This window comes from Macaca mulatta, chromosome 19, assembly GCF_049350105.2.
Source record: "Macaca mulatta isolate MMU2019108-1 chromosome 19, T2T-MMU8v2.0, whole genome shotgun sequence".
NCBI lineage: Eukaryota > Metazoa > Chordata > Mammalia > Primates > Cercopithecidae > Macaca > Macaca mulatta.
This window is the reverse complement of record NC_133424.1, coordinates 48,558,484-48,575,514: the sequence shown is the minus strand read 5'-3', so window position 1 is coordinate 48,575,514 and position 17,031 is coordinate 48,558,484. Positions and strand designations below refer to the sequence as shown.

The window sequence follows — 17,031 nt, the reverse complement described above, 5'->3', positions numbered from 1 at the left end:
AAGGCCTCTGGGAAATGTAGTTCGGGGCAGGAAGCAGCGGAACGACTCGATTTTTCTCAGTACCAAGTTGCGCTCCCAATCTGAGAGCTGGGCTGGCAGGAGGCCGCTCCGGCAAAACCGTAGGCTGAGCTCCCCTACGCGGAGCTGTGAGCCCTGGAACGCCGTGGACGGCTTCTCAGGACGCGCAAACGGGGAAGCCGGTCCCGCCCGGGTGAGCCGCGGGGGCCTCTGGGAAACGTCTCCCCTGGTCTAACGGACCAAGGCTTGTGGCGCCCTCAGCCACCTACAGCCCCGGCCTCAGGGGCACCTCTGTCCCAGCCCGCGCCGGCTGTGCCACTTCGGCAGCTTTACGTGTGGTTTCGGGGCCTGTGTCCGCGGGCTCGGTGGTGAGTCCTCCGGAAACCGCTAGCTCTGAGCGCCGGACTCTTTGTGCTGGGTGGGAGTGGGGGCCCGCGGACCCGGTGCCCCAATCTTTGGAAGAGGACGCCAGGCGGGGCGATGCCTGTGCCTGTGGTTACCTGAGGCAGTGGGAGTGGCGTGCGAAGGACTGTGAGAGTCTGGCGTGAAGTGACTGTCATTTGCCAGACGTTTGTCTGGCTGAGTGTGGCCCCGGGAGCGTGTCCGTAAGCGGATTTCGTGGAGGCGCTTTCCCTTTTATCTTTCAGTATGAACCTGCGTGCAAACATGCGTGACAGTGGGATCTTGAATGAATGAAAAACTGTTTTTGCAAGGTAGGGTGTGCTTGTGGGTGTAGATGTGTGACACTTGGCATTTCTGCCAGCGCTGCATGTCTTTGGCTATGGTCATTGGAAATAAGTTCTTTTTGTTTGTTTTCGTTTTGTTTTTGAGACGGAGTTTCGCTCTTGTTGCACAAGCTGCTGGAGTGCAATGGCGCGATCTCGGCTCACCACAACCTCTGCCACCCGGGTACAAGCGATTCTCCTGCCTCAGCCTCCCGAGTAGCTGGAATTACAGGCGCGTGCCACCACGCCTGGCTAATTTTGTATTTTTTGTAGAGAAAGGGTTTCTCCATGTGGGTCAGGCTGGTTTTGAACTCCTCACCTCAGGTGATCCACCCGCCTCGGCCTCCCAAAGTGCTGGGATTACAGACGTGAGCCACCGCGCCCGACCGGAAATATGTTTTTATATGAAACATCGATAGCCTCAACACTTCATTTTTAATTTTATTTTCGTGTATTAGCTACATTGTTTTGTGTACGTACTAAACTCATTCTCCTCGTCCCCTACTCCACCTCATTTGGGGAGTAGAGTGGGGTGGAGAAAAATACAGAAAAGCTCGAAGAACAAAAATCATTCATAGTTCTACCAGCCATGCAACTACTGTCAAAATTTACTTTCCATCTTTTCACCCCCGCCTTTGTGAATACATACGTATCCGTTCATATGTTCTATATATGTGCATGATGGCTTCAAAATTGCAGTCACACCATACATACAACTCTGTAACCAACCTTTCTTATTTAACAATATATGATTGGTATCTTTCCATTTAAACAATCACAAATTATGCCATCATTTTAAAGTATTTCATGGTATATGTTTACCCCTGCTGATGGGTGATTTGGTTCTCTCTAGCTTATTGAAATTATAAACTGTGTGTTTATCAGCAACTATTTGGCACATGTTTTAATGTACTTTTCTAAATTTTTTGGAGGGGGAGCAGGCTCCTAAAAGTAGAATTGATAGGTCAAAATGTATGCTCTTATTAAAGGTTCCCTGAGCCTATCCAATTATTCTTCTGTAAGTTCCAATAATCTGTAGTATTATTGGCATAAGATTGCCTGTATCCTCATACACCATTGATAACAATGGATATTCTAAATAGTAGTAATCTTTGTTCCTCATTGCTATAAATTAATTAATTTACTATAAAACAATTGTTTGACTACTTATTGAAGTCAAGCATTTAAAAAATCTTTTGTGAATTATACGTTTTCTAAAGTAGCGTTCTGTTTTCAAATTTCTTTTCCAGAGTTCTTCATATATTAAGGATTCATTCATTCATAGACTCATCATTTATTGAACGCTGTCTGTGTAACAGGCACGATCCTAGGTGCTTGGGATATAGCAGTGAACAAGAGGCAACCCCCCTACTATCATGGTACTTACATTTTTGTGGGCCAGATAATAAACAAGGTAAGTAAATTAAATATGAAGTATATTAAATGGTGAAAAATACTAAGAAAAAATGTGAAGTGAGAGGATATTTAGAATTAGAGATGGGAGTTTGAGTTTTAGATGGGCTCTTCAGGGAAGGCATCCTGAAAAGGTAGTAATAAAGATATGAAGGAAGTAAAGGATCTATTTATGCATAAGTGAGGAAAGTTATTCCAGGCAGAGGGAACAGCAGTTGTAAAGGCTTTGAAGTGGCAACATGCCTGTTAGTGAAGAGGCTGGTGTGGCTGAAATAGAGTAATTGAAGGGGAGAGTAGTGGGAGAGAAGAGAAGAAAGGTAAGTGGAGGGGAGGAGGGCAGATCAGATTGGGCTTTATGGCCCGTAGTACTAATTTTGGCTTCTCCTCTGAGTGAGATGGGAAGCTGCCGGACGGTTTTTGAGCATGGAAATGATACTATCTGCTTACAATTTAAGAAGATAGCTTTGGCAGCTCTGATGAGAATGGCCTATGGGAGGACAAATGAGGAAAAAGCGGGCAGGTCAAGGGAAGAAGCAGAGAGACCAATTAGGAAACTACAGTTGTGTTGCTTAATGATGGGTATCCATTCTGAAAAATACTTGGTTAGACAATTTTGTCCTTGTACGAACATCCTGGAGTGTACTTACACAACCTAGATGGTATAGCCTCCTGCAAACCTAGGCTGTATGGCATAGCCTATTCTCAGGCCACAAACCTGTACAGCATGTTACTGTACTGACTACCATAGGCAACTGTAACACAATGGTAAGACGCTGTGTATCTAAACATATCTAAACACAGAAAAGATACAGTGAAAATGCAGTCTAAAAGATTAAAAATGGGCCGGGCGTGGTGGCTCATGCCTGTAATCCCAGCAGTTTGGGAGGTCAAGGTGGGCGGATCACGAGGTCAGGAGATCGAGGCCATCCTGCCTAACAGGGTGAAACCCCATCTCTACTAAAAATACAAAAAATTAGCCAGGTGTGGTGGAACACTCCTGTAGTCCCAGCTACTCGGGAGGCTGAGGCAGGAAAATCACTTGAACCCGGGAGGCGGAGCTCACATTGAGCCGAGATTGTGCCACCGTACTCCATCCTGGGCAACAGAGTGAGACGCCATCTCAAAAATAAATAAATAAATAAATAAATAAATAAATAAATAAGATTAAAACTGGTACAGCTATATATATATATATATTTTTGTGTGTGTGTGGTGGTGAGTGAATACGAAGGGTTAGGACATTAGTGTACACTACTGTTGACTTTATAAAAACCCTACACTTAGGCTACACTAAATTTATAAAAACATTTTTCTTTTTTCAGTAATAAATTAACCTTAGCTTACTGTAACTCTTTTACTTTATACACTTTTAAATTTTTTAAACTTTTTTACTCTTTTATAATAATACTTAGCTTAAAACACAAACATATTGTATAGCTGTACAAAAATATTTTCTTTATATCTTTATAAGCTTTTTTCTATTAAAAACGTTTTAACTTTTGAAACTCCTTTGCTGAAAACTAAGACACAAACACATTAGCCTAGGCTTACACAGGGTCAGGATCATCAATATCACTGTCTTCCACCTTCACATCTTGTTCCGCTGGAAGGTCTTCAGGGGCAATAAATATGCATGGAACATGCAGGAAACAAAAAACATGCATTGTTATTGTTATCATCTCCTATGATAATAATGTCTTCTGGAATACCTCTGGAAGGACCTGCTTGAGGCTATTTTACAGTTCACTTTTTTTTTAAGTAGGATTATACTTTAAAATAACAAAAAGTATAGTATAGTAAATACATAAAGCAGTAACAGTCATTTATTATTTTCAAGTATTATGTACTATACGCATGATCAATAATCAATAATATTATCAAATACTAATACCATACACAACTGTATGTGCTATACTTTTATACCACTGGCAGTGCAGTAGGGGTGTTTTGTTTACATTAGCATCACCACAAACATCATAGAGTGTACTTATATAAACCTAGGTTACATGTGTAATGCATTGTGCTATGACGTTATGATGGCTATGACGTCACTAGGTGATAGGAATTTTTTTTTTTTTTAAAGTTCAGCTTTTTATTGAACACATTATAAAAGAGATTTACTCAAAAAGACCAAAGCCCATGTCATCATCAGACTCCTCGGATTCTTCTTTCTTTGCTTCCACTTTCTTCTCCTCAGCTGGAGCAGCAGCAGTGGAGGGGGCAGGACCTCCTGCTGGTGCAGCACCAGCTGCTGGAGCAGGTCCACCAGCCCCTACATTGCAGATGAGGCTCCCATTGTTGACATTGGCCAGGGCCTTTGCAAACAAGCCAGGCCAAAAAGGTTCAACATTCACACCGGCTGCTTTAATGAGGGCATTGATCTTATCCTCCGTGACGGTCACCTCATCGTCGTGCAGAATGAGGGCCGAGTAGATGCAGGCGAGCTCGGAGACGGAGGCCATAGCGCAGGCAAGTGTGGGACTGGCGCTGCCGGACGTGGTGCTAGTCGCCGGATGAAGTGAGGCCCTCACTCCAGTGCAGCCTTAGCTTTCTCGGAAGGACCGAGCACCTTCGCGACAGCTGAGGAAAAAAGGCAGGAATTTTTTAGCTTCATTAAAATCTTATAGGACCACTGGTTGTATATGTGATCTGTTGTTGGCTGAAATGTTACGTAGCATATGATTGTATTGTAGTACTTTAGGGAAAAGATATTGGTGATCTGGACCAGAGTAGTAAAAATGGTGAGAAGTAGTCATGTACTAGATATAATTTAAAGGTAGAGCTGCCGTGATTTGCTGACAAACTGAGGCAGATTGTGAATGAGACAAGGTGACACAATATTGTTTTTATGAGTAACTTGAATGGAGGTGTCATTAACTGCGAAGGGGAACAATGTAGGAAAAACTGACTTGGAATGTAGGAAAATAGTGAGATTTCAGTTTGGAATATAGTATGTGAAATGTGAGGATGCCCATTAGACATTCAAGTGGAGATATCAAGGTGGCAACTGGATATACAAGTATGAAGTTCAAAAGGAGAGGCAAAAGAGAGATCTAAGGTCTAGGATGGAGACATATTTGGGAATTATCAGGATATAAATGATATTTAACACGAGACTGAATGAGATCACTTAGAGGTTAGGTAGATAGAGAAAGGTGGAGACAAAGGACTGATCTCTGAGTCACTCTAACATAACAAACTCTGGGAAGTAAGGAGGAATTAGCAAAAGAGACTGACGGGGACTAGCTTGAAATGTTGAAGGAACACTAGGTGAGTGTGATATTCTGGAAACCAAGGGAAGAATGTATTTTAACAAGAACTGTGTCGGGTGCTACCAATAGGCCACGTAAAATGAGGAGTGAGAAAGAAACATGGAATTTGGCAACATGAAATTCATTTATTAGGGACCCTGAAAGCAGTGTCCATGGAATTTTAGGCCAAAGAGAGAACTGGAAAAGAAAAAATTGGAGATATCAAGTCTAGACAATTCTTGAAGATTTTTTTTTTTTTCTAAATGGAAGAAGTGAAATGGCATGGTAGCTGGAGTTAAGAGGTATACATTCTGTTTATATACTGATTGAAATGATCCAGTAGAGAGAGAAACTACAATACAGGAGAGAAAGCAGATAATATAAAAATGTCCTTAAGTAGCCAGAGCAAATGAGATCTCGTGGCAGAGTTTGGCTGAGCTTGGACCTTGACCATGGTAATAACAGGAGAGAAGGGAGAAGTACTCAGGCACAGATACAAGTAAATGGGCAGATGTGTTGGTGAGAACTTGTGAACCTTCTCTTATGATTGTTTTAACTTTATAGTGAAGTACCTAGAAAGAGACTCAGATGAGAGTGAGACTGGTGCTAGAGTTTGAGAAGAGCAGGGGAAAGAAAATCACAGAGATTGGGACAGAAAATAGAGAAATTATGATTTTTAGGCACCATTAAAGACCCACTTAATGTTAGTATTTATGAATTTAAAGTGAGCCTATTCTGTATAGCTGTGTGTTTTTTCTCCTGCAGTGTTCATCCGCTTTTTATCCTGCAGTGTTCATCCGCATAGTTTGCAGCCACAGACAGGTTAGGGGGAGATTTGGATTTAACCAGAATGTTGGTTTCATGAAGCAAAGAGGAATAATGTGAGAGAGAGGCAAAAGGAGTCTTAAGTTGGCAAAATAATTGATTGTTGTTTTGATTTTGGATTTTAGGCTACGTAAGTGGAAAAGTGAGGACAGGAAGAGGGTGAAGGACAGTAAAAAATTAGTAGAATCAAGGAATGGAAGGTCCTGACAGGGTTGAAGGACTGTTGGGTTGTAATATTAGAGGAAGTAAGGTGAGACATATTGAGGGATGGGCCGGGCACGGTGGCTTATGCCTGTAATCCCAGCACTTTGGGAGGCCGAAGTGGGCAGATCATGAGGTCAAGGGATCGAGACCATCCTGGCCAACGTGGTGAAACCCTGTCTCTACTGAAAATACAAAAATTCGCTGGGCATGGTGGTGCACACCTGTAGTACCAGCTACTCCGGAGCCTGAGGCAGGAGAATCGCTTGAACCTGGGAGGTGGAAGTTGCAGTGAGCCAAGATCACGCCATTGTACTCCAGCCTGGCCACAGAGCGAGACTCTGTCTCAAAAAAAAGAATATTTTTCATATGTTTTAAAAATAGAACAGTTCTTCTTACCACTATATTGGTTTTAGAAAACATGGATGATTACTAACTAGACCCATTATTTCAGTAAGGGCTGCAAAATGGCAATATTCTAATTCTGTCATTCCTTCGTTTACTAGCTAGAATATTTTCCTAAAGAAAAAATTTTCCTCGTCAACTGTTTGTTCACCCTTAGGTATAGTTTGTACAGAAAAGGCAGAATAAATGGATTCTTTCCCTTTATATGATTTTGAGTTATTGAAGTGGTTCTCTGGCATCTCCTAGTGGGTTGTTTTTATTATTATCACCATTATATATTCATCATTTTTAGCATATTTGATGTGTCTTAAATTACTGCACTTATTTTCTTTTCCAAGCTTAAATGTTCTCATCTTTGGCTACTGTTTCAGGATAGCTTCTGAATCCTTTTAACACATCCCCAGTAGTGTTTGATGGTGTCCTACGTTTCTGATATGATAGGACATCCCCAGATCATTTTGAACATTTTCTGCCCTATGCATGAAATCAATATTTTCTGTATGGTGCCCTGATTGCTTTAAGTAGGAAATGGTATTTTGAGACCACAGTTATAGTGCTTGTTGCTGTTGGAATGGTTATTGTTGTTAGAGGGTTTTTGTGTGTGTGGACAGAGCTAGGATATATATGTATATATTTTAACAACTTGATTAAGATATAATTCATAACAATACATTTTACCCTTTTAAAATATACAGTTTAATATTTTTAAAAATATATATTCAGCCAGGTGCAGTGGCTCACGCCTGTAATCCCAACACTTTGGGAGGCCAAGGCGGGCGGGTCACAAGGTCAGGAGTTCGAGAATAGCCTGACCAACATGGTGAAACCCCAATTCTACTAAAAATACAAAAATTAGTCTGGCGTGGTGGTGTGCACCCGTAATCCCAGCTACTCAGGAGGCTGAGGCAAGAGAATCACTTGAACTCGGGAGGCAGAGGTTGCAGTGAGCCGAGATCACACCACTGCACTCCAGCCTGGGCGACAGAGTGAGACTCCGTCTCAAAATAATAATAATATTAATAATAATAATATATATAATTGTATATATATTTTTTCATGGGGTTATGAAACTACCACCACAATGGAATTTTAGAGCATTTCATCACTAAAGGAAACATGGTATTCATATGGGATTGATGGTACGCATCCCCTAGGTCCTGCCCAACCTAATCAACTACTGATCTTTCTGTCTCTATAAATTTGCCTATTCCACACATTTCATATAAATGAAATAATATATTATGTGACCTTTTTTGACTGACTTCTTTCACTTAGCATGTTTTCAAGGTTCATTCCTATTATAACAGGAAATATATTCTTAACAAAATGAGCATCATGAGTTCATACTGCTGTTTCCAATGTTAAAAATTTTAGCCAGGTGCGGTGGCTCACGCCTGTAATCCCACCACTTTGGAAGTCCAAGGCGGGTGGATCACGAGGTCAGGAGATCAAGACCATCCTGGCAAACACGGTGAAACCCCGTCTCTACTAAAAAAAAAATACAAAAAATTAGCCGGGCGTGGTGGCAGGCGCCAGTAGTCCCAGCTACTTGGGAGGTTGACGCAGGAGAATGGTGTGAACCCAGGAGGTGGAGCTTGCAGTGAGCTGAGATTGCGCCATTGTACTCCAGCCTGGGCAACAGAGCGAGACTCCATCTCAAAAAAAAAAAAAAAAAAAAAAAAAAATTAAATTATAGAGTTTTAACTTTGGTTTTATTTTTGTAGCTTTTATTTGCTCAATGATCCATCTGTATATCTATATATGTATGTATAAATAAGACAATTTCAGAGCAACATTATTAGTCCTTACAATATTCCTACAGTAAATAATTTTAACATTTCTTTATAGATCTATTTGCTGCTAGGATATATCCCTCTAGAGAAGTACAGTCCAATTATTATTTTTTTTTTTTTTTGAGACGGAGTCTCACTCTGTCGCCCAGGCTGGAGTGCAGTGGCCCAATCTCAGCTCACTGCAAGCTCCGCCTCCCGGGTTCACGCCATTCTCCTGCCTCAGCCTCCCGAGTAGCTGGGACTACAGGCGCCCGCCACCTCGCCCGGCTAGTTTTTTGTACTTTTTAGTAGAGACTGGGTTTCACCGTGTTAGCCAGGATGGTCTCGATCTCCCGACCTCGTGATCCACCCGTCTCGGCCTCCCAAAGTGCTGGGATTACAGGCTTGAGCCACCGCGCCCGGCCCAGTCCAATTATTGAGCTTTAAAGTAACTATAACTAATTTCCATGTGGTTAAGCTGAAAACTTGATACATGATTAGTTTCATTTGTTTTATTTTGCTTCTGGTTTTTTTTTTTTTTTTTTGAAAGCAAGTTTATTAAGAAAGTAAAGGAAGGCCGGGCGCGGTGGCTCAAGCCTGTAATCCCAGCACTTTGGGAGGCCGAGACGGGCGGATCACTAGGTCAGGAGATCGAGACCATCCTGGCCAACACGGTGAAACCCCGTCTCTACTAAAAAATACAAAAAACTAGCCGGGCGAGGTGGCGGGCGCCTGTAGTCCCAGCTACTCAGGAGGCTGAGACAGGAGAATGGCCCGAACCCGGGAGGCGGAGCTTGCAGTGAGCTGAGATCCGGCCACTGCACTCCAGCCTGGGCGACAGAGCAAGACTCCGTCTCAAAAAAAAAAAAAAAAAAAAGAAAGTAAAGGAATAAAAGAATGGCTACTCCATAGGCAGAGCAGCCTGCTTCTGGTTTTTAGGTATAGCTTTTGTTTTAACATTTGATCCAATTTAATTTTGTCCTATAATTATGTAAAACACTTACATGGTTGGAAAGTCAGATATACAAAACAAGGTGTATTAAAGTGTACACAAAACAAATACAGAAAATAAAGAGAAGTCTTGTGTTTATTCTATTTGTGTCTCTACCACCTTTTAGTAACCGTTTTTAAATTGTTAAATTTTTTGGTTTTCCTTCTACTTTTTAATGTAAGCAAATATGCATAAAATGCTAGTTTACTATCCATAATTTTTTTTGTTTTACTTATCCAGCTTTTTCATCGTAAATAAATTTGAGGATTTGGCTTGATAAGCTGAGTGAAAAACTTTTTGGTAATTATAATTGAAATTATATAAATTTTATAGATACTATTGGGAAAATAGGCATCTTTACCACGCTGACTTTTTCTGTCTTTAACTATGGTATTTATTTAAGGTTACTTTTGTGAACCTTAATACATTTTCTTGACTATGCTCTTACACAGCTTTTGTTTGAATTATTCCTATTGTCTTGGAGTTTTTGTCACTTTTGTAAATTGTGAATAAGTTAGTTAAAATGCCACATAGACCTGCTACCACATTTAACACACCTTTCTCCTGGTTAAGTGTTTGCTTGGGTGCAACCTTTAATTATTTCCCAGAGTTTCTTAAAGTCTGGTTCTGACAGGTTTTGCCTGTTTGTTTTTTTCATTTCTAGGGAAGGATAGGCCACCAGTCTCATCCCTTGACTTTTTTTCTTTTTTTTTTTTTTTGAGACAGAGTCTCACTGTGCTGCCCAGGCTAGAGTGCAGTGACTATTCACAGATGCAGTCATGGCACACTGCAGCTTTGAACTCCTATGTTCAAGCAACCTTCCTGCCTCAGCCCCCGCAAATAGCTTGGACTGCAGGTGCATGCCACCATGCGTAGCTTCATCTCTTTACTCGTAACCTGAATGTTAAAGTGGGTTTCTTGTAGACATATATAGTTGGTTGTTTTGTTTGTTTGTTTGTTTGTTTTTTAAATGCACTCTGACAATCTGTCTTCTAATTGCTGTGTTTGGACCATTTATACTTGGTGTGATTATTTTTGTAGTTGGATTAACATCTACCATTGGCTGGGCATGGTGGCTCATGCCTGTAATCCCAGCACTTTGGGAGGCCGAGGCAGGCAGATCACCTGAGGTCCAGAGTTTAAGACCAACCTGGCGAAACCTCGTCTCTACTGAAAATACAAAAATTAGCCAGGCGTGGTGGCACATGCCTGTAATCCCAGCTGAGGCTGAGGCAGGAGAATCGCTTGAACCCAGGAGGCGGAGACTGCAGTGAGCCAAGATTGTTCCACTGCACTCCAGCCTGGGCAACAGAGTGAGACTCCGTCTCAAAAAAATAAAAAATAAAAAAATAAAAAAACCTGCCATCTTCCTAGCTGTTTTCCATTTGCTTCCTATGCAAATAGAAACTTTTTTTATTTCTTTGTTTGGTTTCTTCTCTTCCCTCCTCCTTTGTCTGATTACTACAGTTTTCATTGAGCATTTTATATTATTTCATTTTATCTCCTGTTTACTTTATCATTTATACTTCTTTTAAAAATTTTTAGTGTCACCCTAAAGTTTTCAATATGTATTTTTAACTAATCTAAATTCACTTTTGAAAAATGCTGTACTGCTTCATATGTAGTGCAGGAACCTTACAACAGTATTCCCAGTTCCCCCTTCTTCTCCGTTGTTGTGTCACTTGTGATGTCTCTTTCATTCATTTCACTTATCCGTGAGCTATAATCACCTAATAACACTGTTATCATTATAGCCTTTAACAAAAAACATTTATCTTTTAGATCAATTGCTAATAAAAGAACCGAAAGATTTTATCTTACCCTTCATGATTTCGTCTCTGAGGCACTTCCTTTCTTTATGTAAATCCATGTTTCTGACATATATTGTTTTTCTTCTGACTAAATAACTTTTTAACATTTCTTACAGGGTAGGTCTGCTGGTGATGAATTCCCTTACCTTTTGTTTTGAGAAAGTCTTCATTTCTCCTTCAATTTTGAAGGATAATTTCCCTGAATAGAAAATTCTAGGTTGGTGACTCTTTTTCATTTAATGCTTTAGATATTTCACACCACTTTTTTCTTGCTTATTTGGTTTCTGACAAGAAGTCTGCTGTAATTTTTATCAATGTCATTTTATAGGTAAGGTGTTACTTTTTTCTGGGTTCCTTGAATACCTTTTCTTTTTCTTTTTTTCAGTTTCAATATGATATACACTTTTTTTTGTTTTGTTTTGTTTTGTTTTGGTATTTATCCTGCTTAGTGTTCTTTGCGCTTCCTCAATCTGTGGTTTGATGTGTGTCGTTAATTTGAAACATTCATGGACATTATTACTTACAATATTTCATCTGTGTTCTCTTTTTTTCTCCTTTTGGTTTTCTAATTGGGAAAATAGATGTCTATTTAATAGATACATGTTTTGATATTGTCCCATGGTTTGGATGTTCTCGTTTTTCATTCTTTTTCCTCTGTGCACTTTCTTTTGAAGTTTCTATTTTCAGGTTCACTGATTGTTTCCTCTACTGCGTTGAGTTTGTTGATGAGTCCATTGAAGGCATTCTTTCTTTTTGTTAATATGTTTTTTATTTCTAGCATTTCTTTTGATTCTTTCTTATAGCTTGCATTTCTCTGCTTACAGTACCCATCTCTTTTTCTAACTTTGTCATAGAGCACTCAAAATATTAATCATAGTTATTTTAAATTCATTGCACAAACTTTTACTGCACATCTTTTCTTATATAGGTTGTGCTGGGCAATGAAACATCAAACCATATGACCAGTCCCTGCCATAAGTGGTTCACAGTCCTGCTTAGACAGATAAATCAGTGGGTGCATTGGCAGAGCGATAAATGCCACAAGATGGTTAAGCTCATGAGATACAGGAGTACAAATAGATCCACATAGAGGGATATCCCAATCAAATGATAAAGTCATTCTTAATCTGATCTCTTTAAGAACAAGAAGGCATTGGTCAAAAGCAAGAAGGAACTGATGATCAGCAATCAAGAGATAGTTTCTAGGCATGGGAACGTAATATAGAGTAACTTTTAAGGAGCTTTGTATATTTTAAGAAAGCATGTAATTATGTATGGCTGGAGTTTACTTTCAGGGAGTGAAAGATGAAGCTAATGAGGTATTCAGAAACAAAATTATAAAAGTTGTCATTGAAGTAATTTAAGGTAATACCCATGTAACTAATAAGCACAGGTAGCCCTTGAATCTAAAATAAAATACATTTTTTAAAAAAGACTCCATAAAGAATATAAAAATATCAGCCTGGGCATAGTAGCTCATGTTTATAAGCCTAGCACTTTGGGAGGCCGAGGCGGGCAGATCATTTGAGCCCAAGTGTTCAAGACCAGCCTGGGCAACATGGCAAAACCCCGTCTTTACCAAAAATATATAAATTAGCCAGGCATGGTGGTGCATGCCTGTGGTCCCAGCTACTTGGGAGGCTGAGATGGGAGAATCACTTGAACTTCGGAGATCAAGGCTGTAGTGAGCCATGCGCTTCTCCAGCTTGGGCAACAGAGTGAGACCCTGTTTCCAAAACAAAACAAAAAAAAGAATATAAACATATCTAAGATTTTCCAGTTTTATTTTGTTGATTCTTAAACATTATACACCAATTCCACACTCTCTTTTCCTTTCCTATTTCCACATACCTCAGTTTCTCTGTTACCATAAGCCAATAAATTTTGGGCAAGGGGAGAAAAAATAAATTTAAACAGAGGAGTATTACTTAAGATGCATTTTATAAGGATAGAATTCTCGATTAAATCCTGAATTTATTTTAAAATTGGTTTTAAAGGATATTGTTGCGACAACTAGGGAAGTATGAATAGAAATAATATATTTTATTGTACTAATGTTTAATATCTTTGCTGTGATAATGGCACTGTGTTTATGTAGGAGACTTCTTAGTTTTTGGAGGTCATTCTGAAAGAGTTAAGTGTGAAGTTTGTGTACATGTTTTTAGAGAAGGAAAGAGAGGTAGAAAAATTGGCAATTGCTGAATATAGGTTAAGGGTTTTAGAAGTATTCTTTGTACTAATCTTTCAACGTTTTTGTAGTTCGAGTTTTGTGTTGTTTTTGTTTTTGTTTGAGACAGTCTTGCTGTGTTGCCCAGGCTGGAGTGCACTGGCGCGATCTAGGCTCACTGCAACCTCCGCCTCCCGGGTTCAAGCGATTCTCCTGCCTCAGCCTCCCAAGTAACTACAGGATTACAGGCGCCTGCCACCACACCTGACTAATTTTTTGTATTTTTAGTAGAGGTGGAGTTTCACTGTGTTGGCCAGGCCAGTCTTGAACTCCTGACCTTGCGATCCGCCTACCTCGGCCTCCCAAAGTGCTGGAATTACAGGTGTGAGTCACTGTGCCTGGCCTCGAGTTTTTAAAAGCAATAAATTTGGGAGGAAAATTTTTAGAATATATACATACAAGTATGTTTAGAGTGAACTAGAGGAAAGGAAAGTAGGAGGCAGTTAAACTGTTTCATGAAGCGTCAACTCCCTGTCTAAAGAAAAAGTTTTCTTAATGGAGAGCTCTGTGACTTAATGTTTAACTAACATGAATGGGAGCTTCCTTCTCAAACATATGGGCCCTAAGAGAGAAGTAGAAATTTTAAGAGATAAAATATAAGACACTTAGATGGTCAGTTTAAGGGATAGATCACCCTATTCTTAGGAATTATACATAAGAGAAAGTAGAGAAAATGACAACAAAAAGGTGCAAGAAAATTTCCTAGAAGAGAACAATAAATATACGGATTGCAGTGACCATATGTCCATGATATACATTGACCAAAAGCTCAGTGCGATTAATGAGAAAAACCCACACCAACTATCAGAAACTAACACGAGAAGAAAGGCCAAAAACTTTCTACAGAGGAAAAAAAAAGTTGGAATGATCTAGAAGTAGAATGTCAATATACAGCAACACTAGAAGTCACTGGAGCCGCAAAGTGAAGTCACATTGCTTTAAATTTCTGAGGAAAAATTGTTTTTCTGAGAAGCCTACAGTTAGCCAAATTATTATTTGAGTATGAGAGTAGAATAAAAATATTTTCAAACATGCCAGCCAAATTAAAGAGAGAACAAAGTAAAGAAGCTTTTGAGAAATTAAATTTTTGATTTCTGTAGGTTGCAACTGTCTTTGGCAACTTTAGATCCCAGATAGAGCGGTACCCACAGAGTTTAATGCTGTTCTTCCAGCCATCAGTGGGTGCTAATGTCCAGCCCTTATATCCTTCTTTCATGTGTCATTTGCCCTTTTCCCTTGTGATTTAAACATGTGTTGCAAAGTGGTGTGGTAGGACCTAGAATCCGGGAACCCATGGGAATAGTGGAGAGAAGACTAGGAAAGAGTTGGGGGTGGGGGAGAAAATAGTGTTGTTGTCCACCACAGAGCCATATCCCCAGTCTGTGAGTTAGTTCATGCTAACTAGAGAATTTCTGCCTTGAGAAACGCTGCCAGGTGTACAGCTTTCAATGAGTTTTAGGTTTTTGGCAAAATGTGGATTCAAGCAAGAGGACTGTTAAAAATATATATATTATTATGTAGATATGCAAGTTGCTGTAAGCATTTTAACTGTATCAGAGCTCATTTCAGGAGGGAATTATGCATGATAGTCCAAAAACTAAACAAATTGATATGCCTGGAAGTAAGTTCTCTGCAGAGGAAAGAAAAATAACATTTATTACGAATATAACATTTAGTTTGTGAATTTGTTTCTAAAGTATTTCCTCAATTAGCTTAAAGTTGAGTTCCTCCAGTATACTGAATTCTGTCTTTTCTGAGGCCTTACCAATTGCTACTGCTTTGCTTGTAATGCTATCCCACCCCAACTCCATCCTAGCTAATTTACTCGACTTTAAACTGTTATCCTAATCCTAACTTTATTTGCAAGGTATTTTTGAGCCCCATGACAAAATAAACTGAAGGACTTCTCAAAAGTTTATTGTAATGAGGGGACTTTGGGTTTCTCCTTAGGGATGTAAACAGCTGGAAGGAGCTTTGCTTCAATCATTACAACAAGGAAACTACAAACTTCTACCCTACAACAAGGAAATGGACAGACTACAAAATAACTTTTCTAGAACCCATCAGAGAACTGAGGTCACAGGGCAACCAAGTAATCTTAAATCTGGGGAAAGAAAGATGCCAGCTGAGAGAAACAGGACTCAAGCTTTACTTACCTGGGATGGACTCTGCCAGACACCATATAAGCCAGTAAGAAAATACAGCTATCAAGTTTTTAAACAGATTTTTAAAGTGTGAATGTCAGCTAATGAAAGTGTAAAACTACTGGGGGATTTGCAAAATTAGAGAGGTGGGGGTTCAATCTCTTGTAGGCTTTTCCTCTTGGAATCCCAGCGGCACTCATAGGGAAGATGGGGGTGAATCCTGAGAAGCCTTTCCTTGTGGTGCTAGCTGGGGGAGGGCAACAGCAACCCAAACCCATCTTCCCTATCACTGCATAATGAAGAGCAGCAAAAACAGTTGCCTTAGGAGACTTGTAGAAAGCTACTGCAGTATAGGAAAGGGACCTGAAAAAAAGTACTATCTCTGAGAATAGGGGAGGAATATGCTCTAGGCCTAGCACTACAGCTGGCAGAGTGGCAAAAGCACTTGTGAAAGCCACATCCCCAAGACTTAGGGATATGGTGTCTGCCTAAGACTGAGACTTAGTGAGATCATAAGAGAATGCTTTCCCTCCATCTACTCAACCCCCACCAAAATAACAAGAATCAAATAGAAGCAATAGTAGAATACAGCTAGGAAGCTTGCAAGAGAGATTCTCTCTGAGGAGCAGCACAAATGGAACACCCAAAACTAAGGGAGAAAAGTGCATTGAGAAAACAACCATGGGAAATCAACCCTTACCTTAAACACAGATATTATTAGAGGATATTATTGAAGCCTGTGGTACACTCAGTGTAACCATAGCAATGACAAACCTCAAACTCTGTCCAGCTATTGAATAGATCAGCATAACCCCCCACGTTAAAAACCTAGCAGAAGGGAAGGCATACTCATGTAAACTTCTTAATCGTCGTATCTACTGTACTACCCAAGATGTACAGCCTTCACCGAAGATTATGAGGCATGTAAAAAGGCAAGAAGAAAAAGAAAAAACATACTTCAAAGAGACAAAGCAATAATCATAATTGACTTAGTTATGACATAGATATTGCAACAACCCAACAGGAATTTAAGATAACTATGACTAATATGAAATGGACCTGATGGGTAATTGCAGCAGAGATGGAAGAAAAGTATTTAAATAAATCATGGCTGAGAATTTTTCCAAGTTAGTGACAGCAAACCATAGGTCCAAGAAGCTCAGAGATAAATACCAAAACAAAAATTTAAAACACATCTAAACATATTTAAACTGCTGGAAACTAAGAATAAGAGGAAAATCTTGAAGA

General features: G+C 39.8%; 2 protein-coding genes across 37 annotated transcripts in view; one reads left to right on the top strand and one right to left on the bottom strand.

Annotated features, from left to right (window-relative positions):
* The window catches only part of ZNF569 (zinc finger protein 569), a 107,991-nt gene that overhangs the window by 35,341 nt on the left and 55,619 nt on the right, over positions 1 to 17,031 (top strand). For 10 of the 35 annotated variants that reach the window (XM_077982419.1, XM_077982417.1, XM_077982412.1 and 7 more), the window contains exons 1-2: positions 59 to 386; positions 1,994 to 2,157. Coding sequence is in view for 5 of the 35 variants with exons in the window: in XM_077982400.1 (XP_077838526.1) it covers positions 15,801 to 15,829 (29 nt within the window). In the remaining 30 variants the exon portion in view is untranslated. Of the gene's footprint in view, positions 1 to 58; positions 732 to 1,993; positions 2,158 to 15,589; positions 15,830 to 17,031 lie in introns of those variants that run through there. The other 25 variants (XM_077982416.1, XM_077982411.1, XM_015123591.3 and 22 more) reach the window with 7 other exon arrangements.
* Positions 4,222 to 4,746, bottom strand: LOC713991 (ribosomal protein, large, P1-like). 2 transcript variants are annotated; one of them, XM_077982620.1, is made up of 2 exons: positions 4,548 to 4,746; positions 4,222 to 4,472 (listed from the first exon to the last, which is right to left on the bottom strand). In XM_077982620.1, exons 1-2 carry the CDS (start codon positions 4,616 to 4,618, stop codon positions 4,274 to 4,276), a joined length of 270 nt encoding a protein of 89 aa, XP_077838746.1. In that variant the 5' UTR covers positions 4,619 to 4,746; the 3' UTR covers positions 4,222 to 4,273. The 2 variants fall into 2 exon arrangements, with proteins under 2 accessions (XP_077838746.1, XP_001106053.1); XM_001106053.5 differs by having other exon boundaries at positions 4,222 to 4,746.

Coding starts and splice junctions, on each gene's coding strand:
- LOC713991 (XM_001106053.5), bottom strand. CDS start 4,618: ATGGCCTCCGTCTCCGAGCTCGCCTGCATCTACTCGGCCCTCATTCTG.